The sequence below is a fragment of the Mixophyes fleayi genome, chromosome 7, assembly GCF_038048845.1.
Source record: "Mixophyes fleayi isolate aMixFle1 chromosome 7, aMixFle1.hap1, whole genome shotgun sequence".
Taxonomy (NCBI): Eukaryota; Metazoa; Chordata; class Amphibia; order Anura; family Limnodynastidae; genus Mixophyes; species Mixophyes fleayi.
In genome coordinates this window covers 135,593,321-135,616,944 of record NC_134408.1, presented here as the reverse complement: position 1 = coordinate 135,616,944, position 23,624 = coordinate 135,593,321, and the positions used below count along the sequence as shown (strand labels likewise).

General features: G+C 39.0%; 1 protein-coding gene across 21 annotated transcripts in view; it reads left to right on the top strand.

Moving 5' to 3' along the window:
* The first annotated feature begins 9,738 nt into the window (after positions 1–9,738).
* Positions 9,739–23,624, top strand: part of NEB (nebulin) — a 163,446-nt gene continuing 149,560 nt past the window's right edge. For 20 of the 21 annotated variants that reach the window (XM_075180874.1, XM_075180876.1, XM_075180862.1 and 17 more), the window contains exons 1-4: positions 9,739–9,855; positions 10,590–10,673; positions 10,928–10,988; positions 21,729–21,773. In XM_075180874.1, the coding sequence (XP_075036975.1) occupies positions 10,956–10,988; positions 21,729–21,773 (78 nt within the window). In that variant the 5' untranslated portion in view covers positions 9,739–9,855; positions 10,590–10,673; positions 10,928–10,955. The remainder of the gene's footprint in view (positions 9,856–10,589; positions 10,674–10,927; positions 10,989–21,728; positions 21,774–23,624) is intronic. The other variant, XM_075180857.1, reaches the window with a different exon arrangement.

Sequence of the window (23,624 nt, the reverse complement as noted above, 5' to 3'; positions counted from 1 at the left end):
CTAATGTGGAAACAATGTTTCCACGTCAGGGAATACAACGCTCAGATTGAATGCTGTCTTTTAAAGATCACATGAATGGGAACTGGATCTAATGATTCCCAGACATAATGCTTTAACCAGACGTTCTACTGATAGCCTGGTTCCAGCAGTATTGTGATTACAGTGGTTGCTATTTCAGCAGTCCAGTCAGGACATACTGTATAGATATAGGGCCTGGGTCATTAAGGAGAGCAAACCATAAAAAAGGAGTAACTTTGCTCCTGGCCAAAACCATTTTGCATTGGAGGGGGAAGCAAATGTAAAATGTGGGGACAGATTTATAGTTGGGGTAGGGCATGTCATAGATTAACTTTAACTGTCAGTGTAAAAATAAAGCTAATAAGTGTTTGTGTGCTAGATGAAAAAACAGCCAGTATTTAACTTATGTGCAAATAATAAACTAATGTGCACCCCTTGTAACATGGTTTGTCCCGGACAACATTTACTCCTTTTTTTGCCATACTTTCCTTAATGACTCAGGCCCATAAAGTGTGTGTTTGGCAGATGGTACTATTCAATCCGCTTCTCTTTCTTAAGAATTGCGTGGGGTGGGGGTCTTGATGGCGCCGGGTAATGTGCCTCACATTACTCCATATTTAGCAATTAGGTATATAACACTGGTTTTGAGAATCGAGTGTAGTTTATGGAGTTGACCATTGGTGAAAACAACTTACTCACTAATCTAGATGAATATAAGCACCAAACACCCAATAATTAGAAATGGCAATGGTTGATCCAGTTACTTTTATCTCCTGGATTTTCCCCGGCTTAAATGGTACCATTAAATTACCTCTGTTATTCAAATAAATTAATAGTCATTATCCAGACATTATTCTCCTACATGAGACACATATTAATGGGGAAACCTTGTTGTCCTCTAAAAAACATCTGTCTGGTAGACTTATTAACTAATTAAGGGTGTGTCGATATTGGTTAAACAATCATGAACATTTTATTCTGTTAAGTTTAAGTCATTATGGGAGATACATTATTATGTTTTATATATTAAAATCGACAAAAAACATTGTATAATTGTTCAATATCCAGATTATTTCAGAGATACTTTTAAAGGTGGCAATATTACAGTCATTAATACTTACTATTTTTGGTAACTTTAACACCATCCTTAATGAGAAATAAAATAGATGCTCAAATTCAGAGTATTTTAAACCACATGTCTCTTTATTCAGTTCTATGATGACAAGTATAATATGATAGAGGGGTGGAAGTCCCACCCCCTGATCAAAATAATTTTGTCATCACTCGTCCTCCTATGGTTCTATGTCAAGATTGGATAAGGGCATTTATTTCTAAATCATTGTGGAATTCACCCTTCATTTGTACCATTTTCCTGAAAGGTGATGATAGTGATAGAATTTGGAAATTTGTCTCAAAATTACATTTATTTGAGGACACATTCAATTATTTTTAACAAACTACAGATTGAGATGATTTTCCTATGGCCTGGGTATCTTTAAGTCCAATAATCGAAGGAATATGATAGTAAGGATGACTGCACACCGTAATGCAGCAGACTAAGAGGAGAATTATTTACAGAGAAGCATTAAAGAAATGCAAAAGATATATATAGCATCCCCATCAACTGAAACACATTCAAGGCTTCTAAAAGTCAAGCATTTATACAAACTGTTCTTCATCTGCCAGAAATTGTTTATATATCCCAACATACATTTGAGCATGATAAAGGGGGAATGCCGCTAGTCATGTTTACCAAGAATGTACCCCCTCTGAATTATAATAGAAATGCTAAAAAAATATTATAACAAACACTAGAAATATTAATTCTTGTGTTGCTGATTTATTCTCTACTGTATATCCCAAATCAAACACTGTGGGCCTGATTCATAAAGCAAAATAGAGCAAATAAAGGAGTAAATTTGCTCCTGGACAAACCGTGTTACAATGCAAGGGGTGCAAATTAGTTTATTATTTTGCACATAAGTTAAATACTGGCTGTTTTTTCATGCACCACTCAAATACTTGATAGCTTTAATTTTACACTGAAATATAAAGTTGATCTAGGACATGCTCTACTCCAGCTATAAATCTGCCATCACATTTAAAATTTAGCTCCCCCTCCAATGCAACATGATTTTGCCAAGGTGCAAAGGTTACTAATTTTTTTTGCTTTACTTTCCTTAATGAATCAGGCCCAGTGTCTCTGTCTGAAATTGAGGAATACTTAGTATCCGTTCGGATGCCCTCCGTGAATATCAGTCACATTTGAGATTTAGAAGCTGATGTTACTCTGGAAGAAATCCAAAGGGCTACATTATCGTTTCCAACTTGTAAGGCACCAGGTGCTGACGGATTGCCAGTGGAATGGTATAAATCCCACATAGCTAGCTGTCTCTGCAGTTGCTGAATCTATACAAATCTGTCTATGAGAATGGACTTCTGTCTCGCTCAATGAGTTAGGCCTTAATAATGACAATATTAAACTGGGGAAGGGCCCAGGGAAATATGAAAAGAGAGTCCCATATGGACGAAAACACTTAAACGCATACATGTGAAAGTAAGTGGAGTTAATCTTACCTGCAGGAGTTAAAGAGCCACATCCAAGGCTGACCAATGAGGAAAGGAAGGGGAGTGCCTGGAGATCTGTCTATACAAGTCCTAGCAAGTAACATGCCCTTTCTTATTCACTGCTTGAGATCCCACCCACCCATGCCCGTTATGGACCACCCTGCTCCCGTGCTATGCGAGTTTTAACCTGGTTCTTCCCCACCCCACAGAGCAGGCATAGTTGGTAGGAAATCACTGTGGGCAGCGGCTGATCATTACAGCGTTATCGCTGATTGACCGCAGGTGCTACCCACTTTGTGGAACATGACTCATGGCTCTTTTTGACGAGGATCCTTTGGTCCGCTTCAGAGGGCAGCCATTGTGTAATTGGGAGGGGGTGATGTCAGATTTAGCGCTGGCCAGGCAGTTAAGGATGTGTTCCGTTGAGTGGAGAAGGCCGTCAGCCATCTACGCTTGGTTCCAAATATCAGTTTGATTTAGCTGCCTCACAGTGCACTGTCCCCGCCACTTATTAATTTAATGAATTAATAAATTGTGACCTTCTTTAGCCACTTTCATAAGTCTCAGTGTCTTTATTATTAGATAAGTAAATGGTTTATGTTGCAGTAGGTTATGGTTAAGAGAGTGAATCACATCCAGGTTATGTAGATTAAGAATCCTATTGCTCTATTTTTCTTTATCAATATAGATGCAAAAATAGTAGAACACATTTTAGCTACAACATACACAAACCAGTTTAGTGGTTCCCTGTCAAATACTTAGGTATCTATGTAGCATTGAACACATCTGATTGTATAAAGCTTACTCCAATCGTAGATTTATTAAACAGAAAATTACCATTTGGTCTAAATTTTCCCTTTGTCCCTTAGGCCATGTTGTTATTACTGCCCGAACCTAATTACATATTATCACGTTCCCTAATATTTATCAGTTGATAATATGGGAGAAACACAACTTTTATGGTGCTGTTGGTATTCCTGAATTTCCACTTCTATTAGCAACATTGATTCAACATGCATACTACAGGCTGCAATAGAAGCTGTACAGTTTGCTGGATCGATCAGAAAATAGCTGATCTCCTTTTAATGAGCTGCTCACCAGTACATAAATATACCACACTGTTAAACTAGTATGCAGACCTCACCTCTACTCTACTAGATATGACAGATAGATTTCAGGAAAGACTTGAAGAGTTGAACGTATACAGCTAGAGAAGAGAAGGGACAGAGGTGACATGATAGAGAGAGATAGATATAGTGTGAGTACCAAAATATATGGTGGCAGAGGTATTGTATCACCACACTTAGGGCCTGATTCATTAAGGAACTTAAATTAAGAAGTTTCTTATTTAAGTCTCCTGGACAAAACCATGTTACAATGCAAGGGGTGAAAATTAGTTTTCTGTTTTGCACATAAGTTAAAAACTGACTGTTTTTTCATGTAGCACACAAATACTTGATAGCTTATTTGTACATTGAAATTTAAAGTTGATATTTGTGTGCTACATGAAAAAACAGTCAGTATTTAACTTATGTGCAAAACAGAAAATTAATTTTCACCCCTTGAATTGTAACATGGTTTTGTCCAGGAGACTGAAATAAGAAACTTTTTAATTTAAGTTCCTTAATGAATTAGGTCCTTAGTCATGTTTTAAGGAAGGTAAAGTAGATTTACATATTGATCTTGCAGCTGTATTTGGGGTGTCATTAGGGTCTTATTTTATAAAATGCACAGTTTAACCCTGCATTGAAAACAGGATTCTTATCATGTGGACGGGCAATTAAACTTCCCTCACCTGCATATAACTGGCTAATGAGTGCTAGCTTCCCAATATTAGGAATCAAAGGGGGGCATTTTTGGGCCCTTTAAGCAATGAAGTGGCTAGACGTCTCCGAACTACTTAAGAGATTACCAAAAAGTGCAAGAAATCAATTAACACTACTCAAATATGTTCATAGATATTATGACACAACAAACAGACTTTACCAAATGAAGAGTGTGTCTAGCCTATTTCGTGAAGGCTATGAAACCTTTATTCATATTTAGGACTGTTGGGTAACACAATCATGATGGAGACGATATGCAACACGTCATCTTGTTCTGGATAGGGATCTTCCCTTTAATCTTAGGGTGTGCATTTTCAGCTTCAGTACACTCCTGCGGGCTTCCAGGTCTCGCGACTGCTGATAATTGCTTCATGCATACATTATCATGCACGTTTACATTTGGCTAACCAATGAAATTCTCTAGCTAGAACTCCCAGATTGCAATAAGTTGCCATTTAATAAAATCACATATTTACATAGGGGGTATAACTTGTCACTATTATGCTTTTCTTTGCTTTTTTTTTTTATTATCTGTTGTTGGCTTTGAAAGTTTCACAATTCTTGTTTATTTTTGTTATTTACTGTACATTGTTTTTGCCAAATATTGCACTGTTTGAAAATCAATAAAAAAGTTTATTAACTTGAGAGAGAGATATGGAAGGGGCAATGAGAGAGATATGAGGGGGTAATGAGAGAGAGATATGGGGGGTAATGAGAGAGATATGAGGGGTAATGAAAGAGAGAGATATGGGGGGTGGGTAATGAGAGAGATATGAGGGGTAATGAGAGAGAGAGACAGAGATATGGGAGGTAATGAGAGAGATATGAGGGGTAATGAGAGAGATATGATGGGTAATGAGAGAGAGATATGGAAGGGGCAATGAGAGAAATATGAGGGGGTAATGAGAGAGAGAGAGATATGGGAGGGTAATGAGAGAGATATAAGGGGCAATGAGAGAGAGAGATATGAGGGGGTAATAAGAGAGATATAAGGGGGTAATGAAAGAGATATGAGGGGATAATGAGAGAGATTTGACGTGGACAATGAGAGAGATATGAGGGGGTAATAAGAGAGATATGAGGGGGTAATGAGAGAGATATGGGGGTAATGAGAGAGAGAGATATGAGGGGGTAATAAGAGAGATATGAGGGGACAATGAGAGAGATATGGGGGTAATGAGAGAGATATGAGGGGGTAATAAGAGAGATATGAGGGGGTAATAAGAGAGATATGAGGGGGTAATGAGAGAGATATGAGGGGGTAATGAGAGAGATATGAGGGGGTAATAAGAGAGATATGAGGGGGTAATGAGAGAGATATGAGGGGGTAATAAGAGAGATATGAGGGGGTAATAAGAGAGATATGAGGGGGTAATGAGAGAGATATGAGGGGGTAATAAGAGAGATATGAGGGGGTAATGAGAGAGATATGAGGGGGTAATGAGAGAGATATGAGGGGGTAATAAGAGAGATATGAGTGGGTAATAAGAGAGATATGAGGGGGTAATAAGAGAGATATGGGGGGGTAATGAGAGAGATTTGATGTGGACAATGAGAGAGATATGAGGGGGTAATGAGAGAGATATGAGGGGGTAATAAGAGAGATATGAGGGGGTAATGAGAGAGATATGATGGGGCAATGAGAGAGATTTGACGTGGACAATGAGAGAGATATGAGGGGGCAATGAGAGAGATATGAGGGGGACAATGAGAGGGATGTGGGGGGGAAATGAGAGAGATATGAGGGGCAATGAGAGAGATATGAAGGGACAATATGAGAGATATGAGGAGGTAAGGAGAGAGATATGAGGGGACAATGAGAGAGATACACTGTATGGACAAAAGTATTCGGACGCTTGACCATTACACCAACAGGGACTGTAATAACATTGTATTCAAATACATATACTTTAATATGGAGTTGTTCTCCCTTTTGCAGTGATAACAGCTTCCACTCTTCTTGGAAGGCTTTCCATAAAATTTTGGAGTGTTTCTGTGGGAATTTGTGCCCATTCATTCTGTAGAGCATTTATGAGGTCAGACACTGATGTTGGATGAGAAGGCCAACACCATTCCAGTTCATCCCAAAGGTGTTTGATGGGGCTGAGGTCAGGGCTCTGTGCGGACCAGTCAAGTTCTTCCACACCGAATTCATCAAACTATGTCTTTGTAGTCCTTGCTTTGTGCACTGGGGCACAGTCATGTTGGAATAGAAAAGGGCCTTCCCCAAACTGTTGCCACGAAGTTGGAAGCATAGCATTGTCCAAAATGACTTGGTATGCTGAATCATTAAGATTGCCCTTCACTGGAGATAAATGATCTAGCCGAAACCCTGATAAACAGCACCATAACATTATATCTGCTCCACCAATCTTCACAGTTGGCATAATGCAGTCAGGCAGGTAACGTTCTCCTGGCATCTGCCAAACCCAGAATCGCCCATATGACTGCCAAACAGAGAAGCGTGATTCATCACTCCACAGAACACGTTTCCACTGATCCACAGTCCAGTGTCGGTGTGATTTATATCATTCCATCCGAAGTTTGGCATTGGTCTTGGTGATGTGAGGTTTGCATGCAGCTGCTTGGCCATGTAAACCCATTCCATTAAGCTCCCTCTGCACAGTTTTTGTGCTCACATTAATTCCAGTGGAAGTTCAGAACTCTTCAGCTAAGGAATCAGCATAGTGAGCCTTAGCAGTCGCTGATCCCACTCTGGGATTTTATGTGGTCTTCCGCTTCCGAGTCGCTGTTGTTCCTAAACACTTCCACTTTCTAACAATATCACTTACAGTTGACCGTGGCATATCCAGAACGGATGAAGTTTCACGAACCGTCTTATTGCACAGGTGGCATCCTATCACAGTACCACGCTTGGAGTCACTGAGCTCTTCAGAACGACCCATTTTGTATCACAAATGTTTGCAAATGGAGACTGCATGACTAGGTGCTTGATGTTATACACCTCTGGCAACGGGTCTGATTGAATCACCTCATTTCAATAATTAACAGGTGTGGCAGAATACATTTGTCCATATAGACCCACTAAGCACTTTTCCCCTTAACCTCAGGTACCTATTTTCCTATAGTTTGTACGGGTGTGAGCAGGGCCCTGCTACCGTTATGTCTGATAAAGCCCTGTTTCCTTACTGTGCTTATTCCCAATTTTAAAAAGTTATGAATTATGCTGCCACTATATAAATATTATTATTAATATTATTTTTAATAATAATAATAATAATAATAATAATAATAATAATAATAATAATAACAACATTGCTTACTCATCTCATAATCTACTCAACAGATATCTGGTTGATAGTGATGCAGATTGGAAGGATGATGCACCTGACCATATCACCTTCCTCCACTGTTTGTTAATCTATTACCTGTGCTCTTTGCACCAGTGAGCTCACAAGCGTGCACTACCAGATGTAATGAGCGGTTTATACAGTGTAACATGACTATGATATCTTGCTCTGTGATGAAACTTACTGCTCGTGCCACAGTTAGATATTTACAGTCAGTTGATCTACGGTTCCTTCCCTGTTGTGCTTTGCACTTTTTGAAATAATGCACAAATATCACAATTCTGGAGGTTGCGCTTCTGCCAATTGTTGCCCTTTTGCCGATGATGTTTTTTCCCTGTGAGCTTCATGCTGACATCACCTTAGACCAGTGGTTCCCAAACTTTCTCAGTTCGAGGCACCCTTAAGGTCATCATAATTTTTCCAAGGCACCCCTAAGCCAAAAAAATCTCACTCTCTGCGTCCCCCTCTTTGCCATCTCACTCTCTGTGTCCCCCTCCTCTCCTTCAGCATCTCTCTCTGTGTCCCCCTCCTCTCCTTCAGCATCTCTCTCTGTGTCCCCCTCCTCTCCTTCAGTGTCTCTCTCTGTGTCCCCCTCCTCTCCTTCAGCATCTCTCTCTGTGTCCCCCTCCTCTCCTTCAGCATCTCTCTCTGTGTCCCCCTCCTCTCCTTCAGCATCTCTCTCTGTGTCCCCCTCCTCTCCTTCAGCGTCTCTCTCTGTGTCCCCCTCCTCTCCTTCAGCGTCTCTCTCTGTGTCCCCCTCCTCTCCTTCAGCGTCTCTCTCTGTGTCCCCCTCCTCTCCTTCAGCGTCTCTCTCTGTGTCCCCCTCCTCTCCTTCAGCATCTCTCTCTGTGTCCCTCTCCTCTCCTTCAGCATCTCTCTCTGTGTCCCCCTCCTCTCCTTCAGCATCTCTCTCTGTGTCCCCCTCCTCTCCTTCAGCATCTCTCTCTGTGTCCCCCTCCTCTCCTTCAGCATCTCTCTCTGTGTCCCCCTCCTCTCCTTCAGCGTCTCTCTCTGTGTCCCCCTCCTCTCCTTCAGCATCTCTCTCTGTGTCCCCCTCCTCTCCTTCAGCATCTCTCTCTGTGTCCCCCTCCTCTCCTTCAGCATCTCTCTCTGTTTCCCCCTCCTCTCCTTCAGCATCTCTCTCTGTGTCCCCCTCCTCTCCTTCACTTTCCGTTCCTTACCTTCTTCCTCATGTTCTGCTGTCTTCTTTCCTCTCTGCTGCTCACTGACACTGTCGGATGTGATGACGTCACGCCCGACAGTCAGTGAGAACAGTGAGGAGGAGAATCCGGCGCTGGACGATTGGTAAGTTCTTCCTTTTTTTTTTTTTTTTTAAATTCCCAGGGCGATCGCAGCACCCCTGTGACAGCGCCGCGGCACTCCAGGGAGCCGCGGCTCACACTTTGGGAACCGCTGCCTTAGACACCATTGTTCATGAAGCATAGCATTAGGAAATTGGACTGTCTTAATCTCATAAGCTCTTGGAAAACACACCCCAACAATCACCCCTCTTTCAAAGTAACTGAGGTCTCCTCTTGCAGCCATGCAAGCCATAATTATAGTTAACCAGGGCAGTCTAAAATGTTTACAAATTATATTTGCTTAATGTGCCACACGTCTGTGGAAGCACATGCTTTCAATATACTTGAGGTCCCTCATTTACGTAGTTGTATCAATGTTGTGTCCTCTACCTATATGTAACTGTTATACGGGTTTTACTTGAGTCACAAGTGAAAACATTTTATGGATATAAACTGAGACATAATTTAATAATTTGTCCTGTCTGAGAATGTATTATCCAACAAATATTTTTTTACCTAGCCATTTGATTTCCCTTTGGTAAACAAAAGAAAAATAAATAAATGTTAGAAGATTTGGATGCTCACTTGTTATGATTTGTCCAGAATGAAAATGACTAGCCCTGTTCTCTGTGGATTTGCTGAACAGGTGGTCTGCAAAAGGGTCACTATGTATATTTAGCATCTGAAACCTGAGCAAGCTGCTCCGGGATTGGCTGGCCGAGCCACATGATAGTTTAGGACCTGATGCATTTGCTTTGCTCTTGACCAGCGTTTCTGAGGAGGGAAGAGTTGGAGGCTTTGCTGCTAAGGAAAATTAATTAAATATCACTGGTAAGAGCTTTTATTTATTTTTCCACTTTCCACATACACCACTAAACTACTGCCTGCATGGAATGTAACTCATTGGCTGGGATGGAGACTTCTGTTAGGACCATAACCAAAATCTCTACTGCGATCTTAGCATGAGGACCTCTCTGCTCCTGTCACCCACTGGTCTCTGTGCAGATTAAACTTGTGGCATTTCTTAACTGTTTCATAAATTGCAATTATACTCTTGGTTGTGCAGATATGTAGTAACTGTATTAAGTTTTATAGCAAAGCGCTTTGTGACACGATGTATTAGACAATTAACCACTTTACAGTGGAGGCATTGCCACTATGCATTATTGCACTTCATTTTCAATATCGGCATTTAATATTTCAGTATAAAACTGTAATTTTTTCTGTTGGCACTAAAAAGGGGCAGCATGACGTGTTCCTATATTTAACTTGCAGTAGTGGGTTTAAGTTGCCTCAGAAGGTATTACAGCTGAACTGGCTAAACAAAACCATCCAATCAGCTGGGGGTATTAACTTACATGTCACATAACTGTGGACCAAGCAGCAGCTGCTGAAAGACTTCAGCTACTAACTTTGGGGTCTGGGATCCCGAGCAGTGTTATAAAACGAAATACCTTTGACAGGCCCAGCTATAAGCATTCTACCCTGCCACACACTATTAAAGCCTCTGGTATTCTTGCGGTCAGGAACAAAAAAAAATATATATGTATTTTGATATTTTACAGGTCTGATCCAAAAAACAGAAACAGACAGGGATCAACACTACAGGCCCATGCTGTACAGAACGCAATTAATCTTGTTACCATAAGGTTATTATCAATATTGTGTTTATATAATACATATATAATTACTACTTGATGCTGTAATAGCTGTATAAGTTAATGAGAAGTCAAATGAACATTATATACCTCCGACATCTAAATATTATCTATCTATCTATCTATCTATCTATCTATCTATCTATCTATCTATCTATCTATCTATCATCTTTGTTTATAGCAATTTGCATTGATTTTGTTACCTCTATTTTGTACTTATGTTTAATACTATTTTTTATTATCAGTTTGTAGGTGACAGAGAGAAACCTCAAAATGGCGGACGACGAAGAAGTTGAGGAGTATGAGGTAATTAATATTAATGAATGTGCCTGTATATACATTGCTCCTGACGGCCTGTGATAGGGGTGATTGTGGATAAGTGGGCTTTGTTTACTTGTACGTAGCTTGTTGGCAAACGGTTTATTGAGGTGTTTGCAGATATAAAGTAATTGCAAGATTCCAGTAAAATAAAATGTTATTTATAGCCAGGAGCGAACACATGTAGCATCCATCTGGCTATCTCAGCTAACAGGTTTGATGCAGATAGAGTGATACCAATGTACACTGATACCTATTTAGTCAGCAGATCTGGACACACACACAGATATGAGAGGTATGCCCCGTCCCCAGGATGCAGGAGTCACTCTCCCAGTCAGATCACTCTCTCCGGTGACGCCGGCAGTGATCTATTCTGTATGCCAGGGGTGAGGGGTACATTAGGAAGGGGGAAAAGGAGAAAAGACACTGGACTTCATTTAGAATTAGGAGCAAAGCAAAAAAAAAAAAAGGAGCACATTTGCACCTGGGCAAAACCATGTTGCACTGCAAGGGGTGCAAATGCATTTATTTATTTTTTGCTTGTGGGGGGAAAATAGTGTCTGCCTTGGCATGTGGCGGACAAATACTGGACAGCTTTATTTTTACTCTGCAATTTATAGTTGAGCCAAGACACGCCCCCAGTTTGCACATTTTAACCCCTCCTCCCCCTGCTGTGTAACATGGTTTTACCAAGGTTCAAATTTGCTCCTTTTTTTGCTCACAATGAGGGAGGTAATACTAAGCTGTGCAGTAAAATATAGATATTATTTATTATCTATTATTGATGAAACACCCAGATGTCATGTCAATGTCATTGCCATTTCCACTGGAAGTTTTTAAGAATACTCCCTGAAAGTGTCATTTCTTCTCACATCTGTTCTTCAATAGTGACCAACTGCACAGTGTAACTTCTCCGATTCTGTATATAGAATGCAATCCTCACAATCTGTTCCATTACCTGGGACTATCTGAGTTAACATTTAATCAAGACGAACATTAATAATAAAGGCAAATTATTTATTATCATGTTCATTGGTCATATGATGATGGGTGTTGCAAGCGAGAGCATGAATTTAAGCGTTGTAAAGAAAAACAGTTTCTCCCATCAGGAAGTCTTCGCAGGTAGAAGCGGGGTCCCTCACCTGCAAATTCTTACCTTACAATCGTGGCTTGAGCACAAGCAGGAGGCGGAGCCGCCAGGTGACGCTCACTAGGCAATGGCTCCTGCCTCTGCTGAAGCTGTAATTGTAACTTAGGGGGAGGTTTTCGAAATGGGGGAGAACTCCCACTCCCACTCTCCCTCCCTACACTGTGAGGAACCTAATTCTTTACATACCTGTGGACGAGAGACTTTGAAAAAAAATAATGTGATGTAATGAGATGACTATGAAAGTTTAACAGCCACAGTGAACTACATATACATAGTCTGTGTTGGTCTTCCCTATCATACTCCAAATGCAGTTCTTGTTTGGGGGACATTTATGACAACTGGTGCGGAATGTCATGCTATCAGACTCAGTTTGCAGACTAATAACAAACTCCTGATTGGTTTCTATACCTTTTTAGAAATTTTCCTAAATTTTGCTCATTCTGTTTTGCCTTATTATAGTATGTCTAATATTTTACTATCTGCAAATCAAAAGAACTAATATTACCAAAGTTATTGCAAAACAATGTATCAACTATAACATTATAATACACAAGGGATGTTAATATATGCATAAACTTCTGTATAATGAGTTCTGATGTTATAACTTCTGTGCTCATTATTAAAACCTGTGTATCATAATGAATAGCGCACAGCTGCTATAAATAATTGTAGATATTGGAAGTCATCTGGGATTTCTGCGACCTGTATAAAAACGCTCCATGTATTATATGGTTATATGACGATTCTGTGACTTCTGATATCCAAATAATTTACAGTAGGGTGTTCATTATACATTATATACAAGTGGAAACACATGATTAGTATTTGATGGTTAGATTGTTGTGTGTGGCACCATCTAACGTTCAGATCGGGGACGCAGGAACAGACGACTGGTTCTATAATTTACTGTATGTTACCACTGAAATGGCATGCTGGTTAAAATAGTTTTAGTCTCTGTAAGTGTAATAAGAGCTGGACTTTGCTAATGGTATTTACAAGTACAAGATTTGCAGCACTGGATGGTTTGATCCGTGAAGTGACATTTTTATATATTTTTTCGCTGTGTTAATTTTGACTTGTGTGTTTTTGATTTGCTGATTTTATTTGCATAGTGTTAAAGATATTGCTTCAGTGGTCAGTGATCAGATAAGATATATCATTACGGCCGGAGAGACAATAAATACACGCACAGGTGGGGAGTAGTATATGCTGTGAGTTTATCAAAACAAATCATCCTCTATATATAATGTTTTAGTCACATAGACATTTAAGCACTGCGCAAGCGTGAATCACAAAAAACAACATCAGCAAATATTACAAAGAACAAAGAAAGATATACATGTCTTGTAAAACAGGACATAACTGTTACAAATCATAGTTGCAGTTCTTGCATGTCCTTGAAACTTGTTAATAAAACTAAAGCCTATTGTGACTTGTAAAGTTGTAGGCCTGAACAATATTGTTCTGAACAAGCCAAGTTAACTCTTTCAATAGTCAATGCTTAAGAATTGCATACTCAGAGGAGACAGGCATAGAGTGGTCTTACAAGAATATATTCTTGCTATAATTGATCAAAATAAAATATATTTAGAGCTCTATTTATTAAAGGGCAAAAAGCCAGTGAAAACAGGTGTTTTCTCCTATCTATGAAGGGGTTTCCATTGGTGATAGCAGTGCTAGCACCAGAGGTAGCTCCCACCGGCGAATAGATTCGACGAGTCTTGCCGACAAAATCTTCCCCATGCAGAGCATGCGAAAGTCTGTTTACCAAGGATTACTGCGCTACCATCGCAAACCTTGTTCTGTTATCACCATTGCAGGATGGCAATAACAGAAAAAATAAATGAAAAAGGATTTATTATATTCATAAAGCATTTTTTGGAGGATTATTTACTAATGTTGCTGAAATGATACATAGCAACCAATCGGACATTTGCTTTCATTGTCTAACCTGCACTAGACAGATAAAAGCAAGCTGCTGATTGGTTGCTATGATTTTAGTGCAAATTTGAATCTTTGAGCAGTGTTAAATAAACTACTATGTCTGCACGATGTATAGATAAGCAAGATCTAGCAACGTATGATCTTCAGATGACCACAGACATTTGGTCAGCCAGTTATAGCTGTTTTTATCAAATTGGCCTGACATTGAGACATTTGTGGTGTCAAAACAAAACACAAAAATCAAATTAATTTGAACTGTTAGAACTGGAAATCTGATTTGATGAATACTGCATTGTTGGGGGTGCAGTCATTGTCCTGTTAGAAAACTTGTAGTCCCTCACAATTCAGTCATTTGTAATACTTGGGAAACGTTCTGCGCAATCAGGCCCTTTGCTGGGCTGCAGGACAAATGTATTTTATTTTAGGACTAGTCATTTAATGATTGGTTTGAATAACTGGACCTCTCCAGATTAGGTTTAACACCATATACCATACAAAACATATTGCTACTGATCAATTGAGTGCTGTCCAGCTAGAAAGCTTAGCATTCACAAGAGCTGCTACCATGGTGACAGGTTAAAGTGAAAGCTCCGCCTCTGTCACATGATAGTGATTACGCTTTAAAGTTTTATTTAGCATTTTCACCATTGACAATTTATTTCAAGTTGACAGCATGGTAGCAATTGAACGCTTCACTTTATACAGAATTAATGTCAATGTTGTGGAAAAGGGAACAATTGGGAAAATAAATTGAGGCATTTATCCGGGATCTACCTGTCAAAATATCTGCATGATGGGCCTTATATATAAGGTGCAAAACACCTAAACAGAGGGTCAAAATACTTTTTGGTAACATCTGTTCTTTAATGTGCGCTGGTGCTTGAAGATTTCCGCCAAAGTGCATGGCTATGCAAGATGATGGCGACAGTGTGCTCCTTTCTAAGTACCGAATAGAGCACTAGTACATTAGTTTTGTGGAGCAGTGCAAACATTAGGTTTCATGTTGGAGAGAGAGATTACTACAAGGAAATAAAGTGGCTGAGAGGACACATGTTAGGGGCGCTCCTTGCTTTCCAGAAGGATCACTTGAATTTTGCACCAGCTTTGATCTGGTGACGGTTGGGTCTTGCCCTATACTTTTAATAGAATTTACTTTGCACCTAACATTAATGTAAAACAAACTCAAAAGTTTATTTAATGAGAGGCATGGTTCTAAAGTAGTAGGAGGTCAGAATTAGACATGACATCTGCACTGTGCTCCTCTTCCGATCTCTCTGCCTCTCCACTCACCTACCCGCACTTCTAGAGGCGACACCCCAAAATGTATTGTAGACATGCCCATTGATGTGCATAGGGTGGACCAAATAGTGAGACTTTCCCATCCCACCTCCCCTTAATCATCCCTCACATATACACCAACACGAAGGGCTCAAACACTGCAATAGCCAAAAGCATGAAGGATCCAGAGAACACATTATTTTATCTGTTACCCAATGATTGTTTGGTGATCTTCGAGATTGCTTCTGTCATTTTTACCTTGTTGTCTGTGATGACAGCAGGCCGTGAGTTTCACCTAAATCAGCAACACAATGTTCACAACAACAAGAGCGTTACGTGTGCCACTGTCTATCCCACTGCAGATCGAGCTGACTGTGACTGTACATATCCACCCTTGCAGCCCCAAGCATTTTTCTGATTCGCTTGGCCCCCCAGGCCCCCTTGAGGCCTGAGCTCCAGGGATTTAGCCCTGGCTACTCTCCCATCTGTTGTAGGGCCTGATAGCGATCTTCATAAATTACCTCCACTGTCACTAAGGAAAATGTTGACTCCCTTTGCATGTATTTTATCATTGTGGCACTAAATAAAAATCGTAATTGTACATCGCAAAAGGAAACATTCCGGGGACAATATATATTATTTGATGACAATCAATGAATAAATAATATCAACATGTCAGAGGGGATTCCTTTATACAAATAGGCATTTTAAGCAATATTTACAAGTATGTACATAACATATTATGACCTCCAGTGGGACTGTGATCATGTATATCATGCAGTGGTTAATGAGTGGTTGCACTTGGGGATAGATGGAGGACACTTCCAAAGAATTCACTTGTGTTGACTGCAAATAAATGGAGTAGGCAAGGCCAAAAGTACGAGCCGCAGTGCCACTGCTCCTAGCTGCAAGTGTGAATGTTAGTAAGTATGGGGTCTTTGGAGCTAATGGCTCCTATACAGAGCTGGGTAATGACCCCATGGGGCCCTAGGCAGCATATCTATTTGGGTCACCTTCCCCAAAAGCAACAACATAAAAATGGGTTAGGTTAATCTGGGTCCTAGGCAGGAGTCTAGGTTGCCTAATGAATGATCCATCTATGGTCCCTTATTGATAACATGATAACAGTATAGATGATTTTACCAGCATCAAAAACAGCAGTAAAATAATTTATTTTTACGCCATTGTGTAAGGGGCTTAAAGATTATGTTTTCAGAAATGTAAATAATAAATGTTATACAGTATTTCACGTGAAGAATTATGCCAGTTGTAGAGTACAATTAAAGAGAGCATCATACATTTTGTTCATGCCCCCTGTGTATGATAGAATGGTTTGCAAATTATTGTTAGTAATTGTTCGGTTGCCGTTTGGTAGAAAAATAAGCCTATATTAAGGGTACGTGCAACATATGTAATTCCAAACTGTGGATTTTAGCAGACATATATCAATTCAGCTTGAAGAGACAGCCGTCAGAGCACTGAGCAGTTTCTATTTTGAAATACATTTAATGGTGTCCTGTTTAATGCATGAAGCATGCACCAAAATGTGTATGTACTTTATAGAAGTGGTTGTCAGGGATTTTTGTTGAAATATAAAATCCATCGGTGCAATAGTTTCTTCTTCCGATGCTATCGTCGAATACAATATCTGTCAATAATCAATACATGTGTAGGACATTTACAAGTGTCTATAAGAAACTAAGATTTTGATACTGTGATACTCTTTTCTGTCTGATTTACCTTACTAGACATTAATCTAATGATTGTATCTCTGTGTGCCCATTTCTTGCGAACAAATGCTCATTTACAGTATTCTATAGACCTAGTTATATATTTATATTTTCATCTTTATCTGACTTCCTGAAATATTTTTTTTTAAATGATCAGGATTAAATTCCTGTAGTTCTCTCATGGGTAAATTAAGGCAAAATGTTTCTCCTTTAAAGAACCATTTTGGACCTCACATTTTTTTCTCTTTAGACATAATTACCATTGAAAGTGCTATTGCAGTACGTTTTTCCCTTTAGAGATGCATTTTTTCTTACAAAGTGACACCTCCTGATGTAAAAATAGAGAAATAGCTACAGTGAAAACATTTCCAATTTAGTCGAAATAACTTATATCATCAATTGGTGACTTTTATTATAGTTTTATAAACAGTTACAATATTGTTTCTTTTGACGTTCGATTGTCGAGTGTGTGTGATTATTTGTCTGGAAATAGATTGTTTTAGCATATGATAGTGATTATATAGAAAGACATCAAACATTGCCTATGAGGACATTGTTGAAAAGTTGCTGCCTTTTGGAAAACAGCTAAAGACAATGCAGAGAAAACAATGGACGTCTCTTTTTAAATCTAACTTATCTGCAAGTGTAAAATAGAATGTTGCATATTTCACTTTATTACAAGATTGTTAGAAAATAAATAAAGTGAAATGCTGGCGTTTAATTACAGATTAGCAATCGCATCAGCGGGGTCCTAATCCAAGCAGCAGAGATTTACAGACATGTAATGTTTTATGGGGCTTTGTTAATTTTATATTAACTTCCAAATGACTTGAGGCGTAGTTGCACTTTCTCTGTAAAGACAACTTTGCTTCTTTGGGTATAGAGGTGAATGCATATTTTTTTTTTGTACAGTAATCTGGTGAGAATGGATCCAGTGTATATTGCATTTTAGTTTTGGTGCATTTATGGATTGGGTATTTAAATGGAGCACGTTCATGCTATCAATGTGTGCAGTCTGCTCGGAGCACTGTTTAAAAGAGACCTTTTGCTGATGCACTAGGAGCTGTCATCCCTTTTCTAGACCCTTCCCGATATATAGTAGAAAGCTACATGTAGCTGGTGTACTGTACAGGCTGCAGGGTATAAATAGCTCCTGCAGTGCACTAAAACTATTTTACTTCCTCTCTGCAAAAGGGAATTCTCAGTATCAACTTTCACCAAGTCTCTGGAGGACGAGTACGAAGGATGGTCTAATCCCCTACAAATATTTTATTTTTAATCAAAGAATGCAGAACAGTCTTAAAACTCGAACAGTGTTATCTACTTGTACTTTACGTTTGTTGTTATTTTTGTTTAAATAACAACAAACAACTAACTGAGATAACTCCCAGAGATTATGAATACACCATATGTAAATGAATAAGAAAGGAAACATCTAATTTACATATATTTGGATTATTTTTTAATAAAAAATGTTCAAATATATGGAGGCATTTTATTCAGCACAAAGCTTTTGTGTATTTGCCTATACTAATATAAATAGGACTCCCCATATTGCCTGCCCTATAGGCACCAACAGAACAGTGCTACCCAGTGGCCAGTTTTTCATGAAAAATGCTAGTCTGCTTTCTTTCATGGCAAAACCAAACAATAACTAAAATATTAGTCAAAGATGGGAGTGTTCTTGTTTGAATAATAATGTTTTTTAAAAATAAATATTTTGCATTAGATTACAAATCACAGCTGTTATAAAAATATTCACGGCTGTTTAGTTGGTGTCTGGCCTGCAGTCCACATCGCCCCCCTGTTACCTGCTACAGAGCAAAAATAGTCTATTTTCAGAAAATGAAAGCCATTCCCGTCTAAAATAAGATATAACTGGAATCCGATATTGGCTGGGACACAGTACTAACTTGTAACACAAGATTCCTTTTTGTAGAATGTTGACGATAATTTGGAATGAAACTCTATTCACAATTCCTTACTATAAAATTCTGGAGTATAGATTAATTCTGTGCTGATGGCAGTATGTATATCTATGTACTCAGAAAATCAATATACTCAGTTTCATAAAAATAAATATGACATATGCATTACAAAGCACATATGCTATTTTATATATGTAATCTCCGATGAAAACACTTCTAAATTTATTTTACGGCATGTCAAGGAGAGAGTGACAGTCGCCCTCGGGAATCCGCCTATTGTGCAATCGGAAAAAGTGATTCAGGCTTCTCTGAGCAATGACCTCGGCTTTCAAAAATAACTTGACCAAATCCATTGTACTATTCTATTCTATATACATTTTAGAGGATGTCTTGATTTGCTGTAGATAAATTGATGTTAAAATGTTGTTTGTTATATACAGGGTTCATTTTATAATCTCCTAGTCTGCAACCCAGGCTCCAATGAATCTTCCTGTAATTTTCCATAATTTAGTTTTTTAGTCATATTATAGATATTTAATATAAAAATTAATTAACTAATATAAAATTTCAGCAATATACAACATAAAAGTTAGCTGTACTTACATCCCGTGAGTCCATCTGTCAATCATTAACAATACCAAAACATAAAACAATCATCATTTATTTATATAGCGAGATAATCACCAGACACACTCTCTCTCTCATCATCATCATCATCAGCATCTATTTATATAGCGCCACTAATTCTGCAGCGCTGTACAGAGAACTCATTCACATCAGTCCCTGCCCCAATGGAGCTTACAGTCTAAATTCCCTAACATACACACACAGACACACACACACACACACACACACACACACACACACACAGACTAGGGTCAATTAAATAGCAGCCAATTAACCTACCAGTATGTTTTTGGAGTTTGGGAGGAAACCGGAGCACCCGGAGGAAACACACGCAAACACGGGGAGAACATACAAACTCCACACAGATAAGGCCATGGTCGGGAATTGAACTCATGACCCCAGTGCTGAGACGCAGAAGTGCTAACCACTAAGCCACCGTGCTGCCACTATCCTAATAATCACACACTCTCATTGTGGGGAGTGCAGTGTTCACAGTGATAATGCAACTCTCACAGATGGGTGGAACACAGAACAGTTATAATAGTCATGACCACATTAGATGGAAGACTGATCTCTCCGTTATAAGATATTTCAGGCACATAGTAGATATATCTGGGTTTATTTTATGCAGAATTCAAATGATACAAAACAAAATTCAACTGTATCACGTACGTCACTTGCAGAGATTACTAACTGGGGTAGAGAGGAAATTTGTATGGGGAATTTCTCATCTTATATGAAGTTCCTTTGCAAATTCCAGTTATAGTACCAGCTAGAAGAGAATAAAATGGTTCGGTAACACCCACAAGTATTTTATGTAAATGTTTCGGGAAGTGGAAACAAGGATATATTTATGTTCGTTTGGGGAAACCATTTTTCGCCAAAAAATCTTATTCATTCCAAATGATGTCTTGTGTTTTTCCTTACTGACCAATGAATATATTCCCTATACTTTTAATTCCTTATATATAAAATTCCTACCATTCACTAATATTATGCAATGGGTTCAGCAACTTACCAAAACTAAAAATAACCGATAAACTGTTTAAAATAGATCTAATGTTCTGTGTACTTTCGAAAACCTTTTCTGTAGAACAGGAAATCGTATTGTATATATTCTGGAGGACACAACAAGGACGACTACAACTGTTTTGCATCGTGCACTTATAGTAGTTTAAAGACAACTCCATACATTTTAGAATACTGTGATTGTTATTAATTGTTACATTATTTCTACTTTTCTCCTGGAGAATCAATTTGAGAAATTCTGGAACAAAGTTACCATTACAGTTGGAAGCTTTAAATCTTGTTTTCCAACCATAAGTCTTCAAAACATTAATAAATATATTTGCAAATCATCTATTTTTTTATTTAACTGGGGGATATTAATTTATAAGTTTGTTGGAAATCTCTATGAACTAACAGAAATACATTGAGTTTTAAGTGTCTCGAATCCTTGTTGAGGTATGAAAACTTTTGCATAGTTATTTTTTCTTTAATATCGGTTTAGTATATTTTTTTAGGTGTAATGAAATGAGACTTTATCAGCATTATTTTATTGCCTGTCGACTAGAACATGGTATTTGAAGTGATAGTTAGTCAAATGTTGTAATGAAAATTATACTGGTTTACTATTTAGAGAGACTTCAGTTTTGTTTTGTTGTATAGAGACAGGCTAGCGACAAACTTTATCCTTGCATTTACATGTTTTATTTTCTTACCCATAGGGGGCAGTGTAAGCATCGGGTTCCTGTCACAAGAGAGCTGATAAACTCTATGAATGCTGCCTGCTTAATTCCTAGAGCGGATCACTGCTCTGCGGCGGGAGCTTGGCACTTACACTGCCCCCTATAGGCAGGACAATGCAACATGTACATTGAAAACATGGTTATACATGGCTACCGCGCTACGGATTATATTACTGCTTCATCAATGAATTGTAATAATTATAACGTCTGCTGTGGATGTTTGTGTAAGATACAGGTGTTTGTAGAAGCACAACTGTACAATTATATTCGTCATTTGCCTATGGGTTTTACAGCTGCCAACACAATTACCATTTTTCTTCCAGTACTATTATGAAGAGACAATCACTGAAGAAGGGGAGGTTGAGGAGGTAACACCTCAGCAGCAAAGCGCTTAAAGCAATCTAAAAATGTCTCATCTTTAACCTGCTATTTAAACCGCTTTGCTTCCAGGACTTTCGGCATAGAACATATTGGGATTTATCTTTGAAATACAGGTTCTTGTAACACAAAGTTACCTCATGATTCTGATTGTACGCGACAAGTTCATCTAATTGCGTCAGTGTCGCTGTTGTCCCTTGTACAGATCGGCCCCCTCTACGGGAAATCCATTCTACTAAGCAGAATAAACCAAACGTTGGCCAAAAAATTAACAGTTGAGTCTCCCATTTTATAAAGTTAAAACAGTGATCTGAAAGGTTAATCTCTGTTTTAATCAATACCTATAAAATTGTGGGAGGGTTACACATATTGCCTAATTAAATGATATCCATTAGCACTGGCGTAATAGTGGTTACGGCCTTTATAGTGCCCACAGAGGTTAGTGGACCGGCAATGCCAGGATACCCCCCTCCAAGGCCTCCCACTCCCCCCCTGTCCCCCCCGAGGCCCCCACTTTGCATTTAAAAGAACAGACCGGAGGCATTTTCTGAACTGCTGAGAGCAGAGTGGGTACCATGGGTGGCAAGAGCCGCATCATGGGGCACCTACCGAAATTTTGCTACGTGACCTGATACACTGTTCTGTCCTTGCCAATTGGCAAGACATGAAAAGAAACACACAACTGTTTGAAGACAAATCCATTTGTACAGATTATGTTGTGTGAGGGTTTTCTTACATCTGTAGAGCCCGGGCAGGTAAAATCAGAGATCTTTTTGGACCTGGGATTGTTTTCTAACTTGATCTTTAAGATTTATGACTCGGACCTATGCCATGCTTGCCTACTCTTCCACAATTTACGGGAGATTACCAAATTTTATGGAGTCCTTATAGGTAATCTTCATCGCTACACTTTGACTGAAGATAAATTAGTCACATTTTATTTCTGGCAACAAATGAGTTGCGCTCTAGTCATTAATCTAATCAGATAGTTATACCTTACCCGTGTATCCAAACCTCTAAATATCCCTTTAATTATCAGCTTCATGAGAATTATTCAAAAATGCAAAATGCTAAATACGTGCCCCTCTTGTTCCTGGAAGTGACGCATTGCAAATACTGCCCGCAGGACAGTCCACGCCCAGGACCCTCGCTGAGCTGCCATTGCATGTAGTAGCAAAGTCATATCAATAATTTAGAGTTCGGCTTCCATGTTAATGCTTCTTCTCTTTAGATCATTTGCTTGTTTACATCATTGCTGAACAAGTGCTGGCTGGGCTGGGGGTCAGGGGCATTTGCCCCCCTGGGCTGGTCCCATAGTGACCTGTTTTGGGCCAGGTCACTGGGCTACCTGCATTGTTTTTCCTTGAAAATGATCCTAATAGACTCCTGAGCTGAGTCTTGCCCCCTGGACTAAAATTTGCCAGCCAGCCCCTGTTGCTGTGCATCGCATATAAATGCTTGCGCTACATATGTTTCATCTTCAATGGTGCTGCTTACTACGTAGTTTTTCATTGCAACAAATATCATGCTTGCCATAAATGCTGCAATATGGCTATAATGTTTCTCTGAAAAAGAACAATTGTTGACTTTGCAACCACCATAAAAGGGTGAAAATTTCTCTCTTACCTTCCCTTTCATATTTTTCTCCTTTACCTTCCCCTTTATATCACCTTTCCCTTACCTTCCCTTTCATATCAGCTGTCCCTTACCTTCCTTTATATCAGCTCTCCCTTACCTTCCCTTTCATATCAGCTCTCCCTTACCTTCCCCTTTATATCAGCTCTCCCTTACATTCCCTTTCATATCAGCTTTCCCTTACCTTTCTTTATATCAGCTCTACC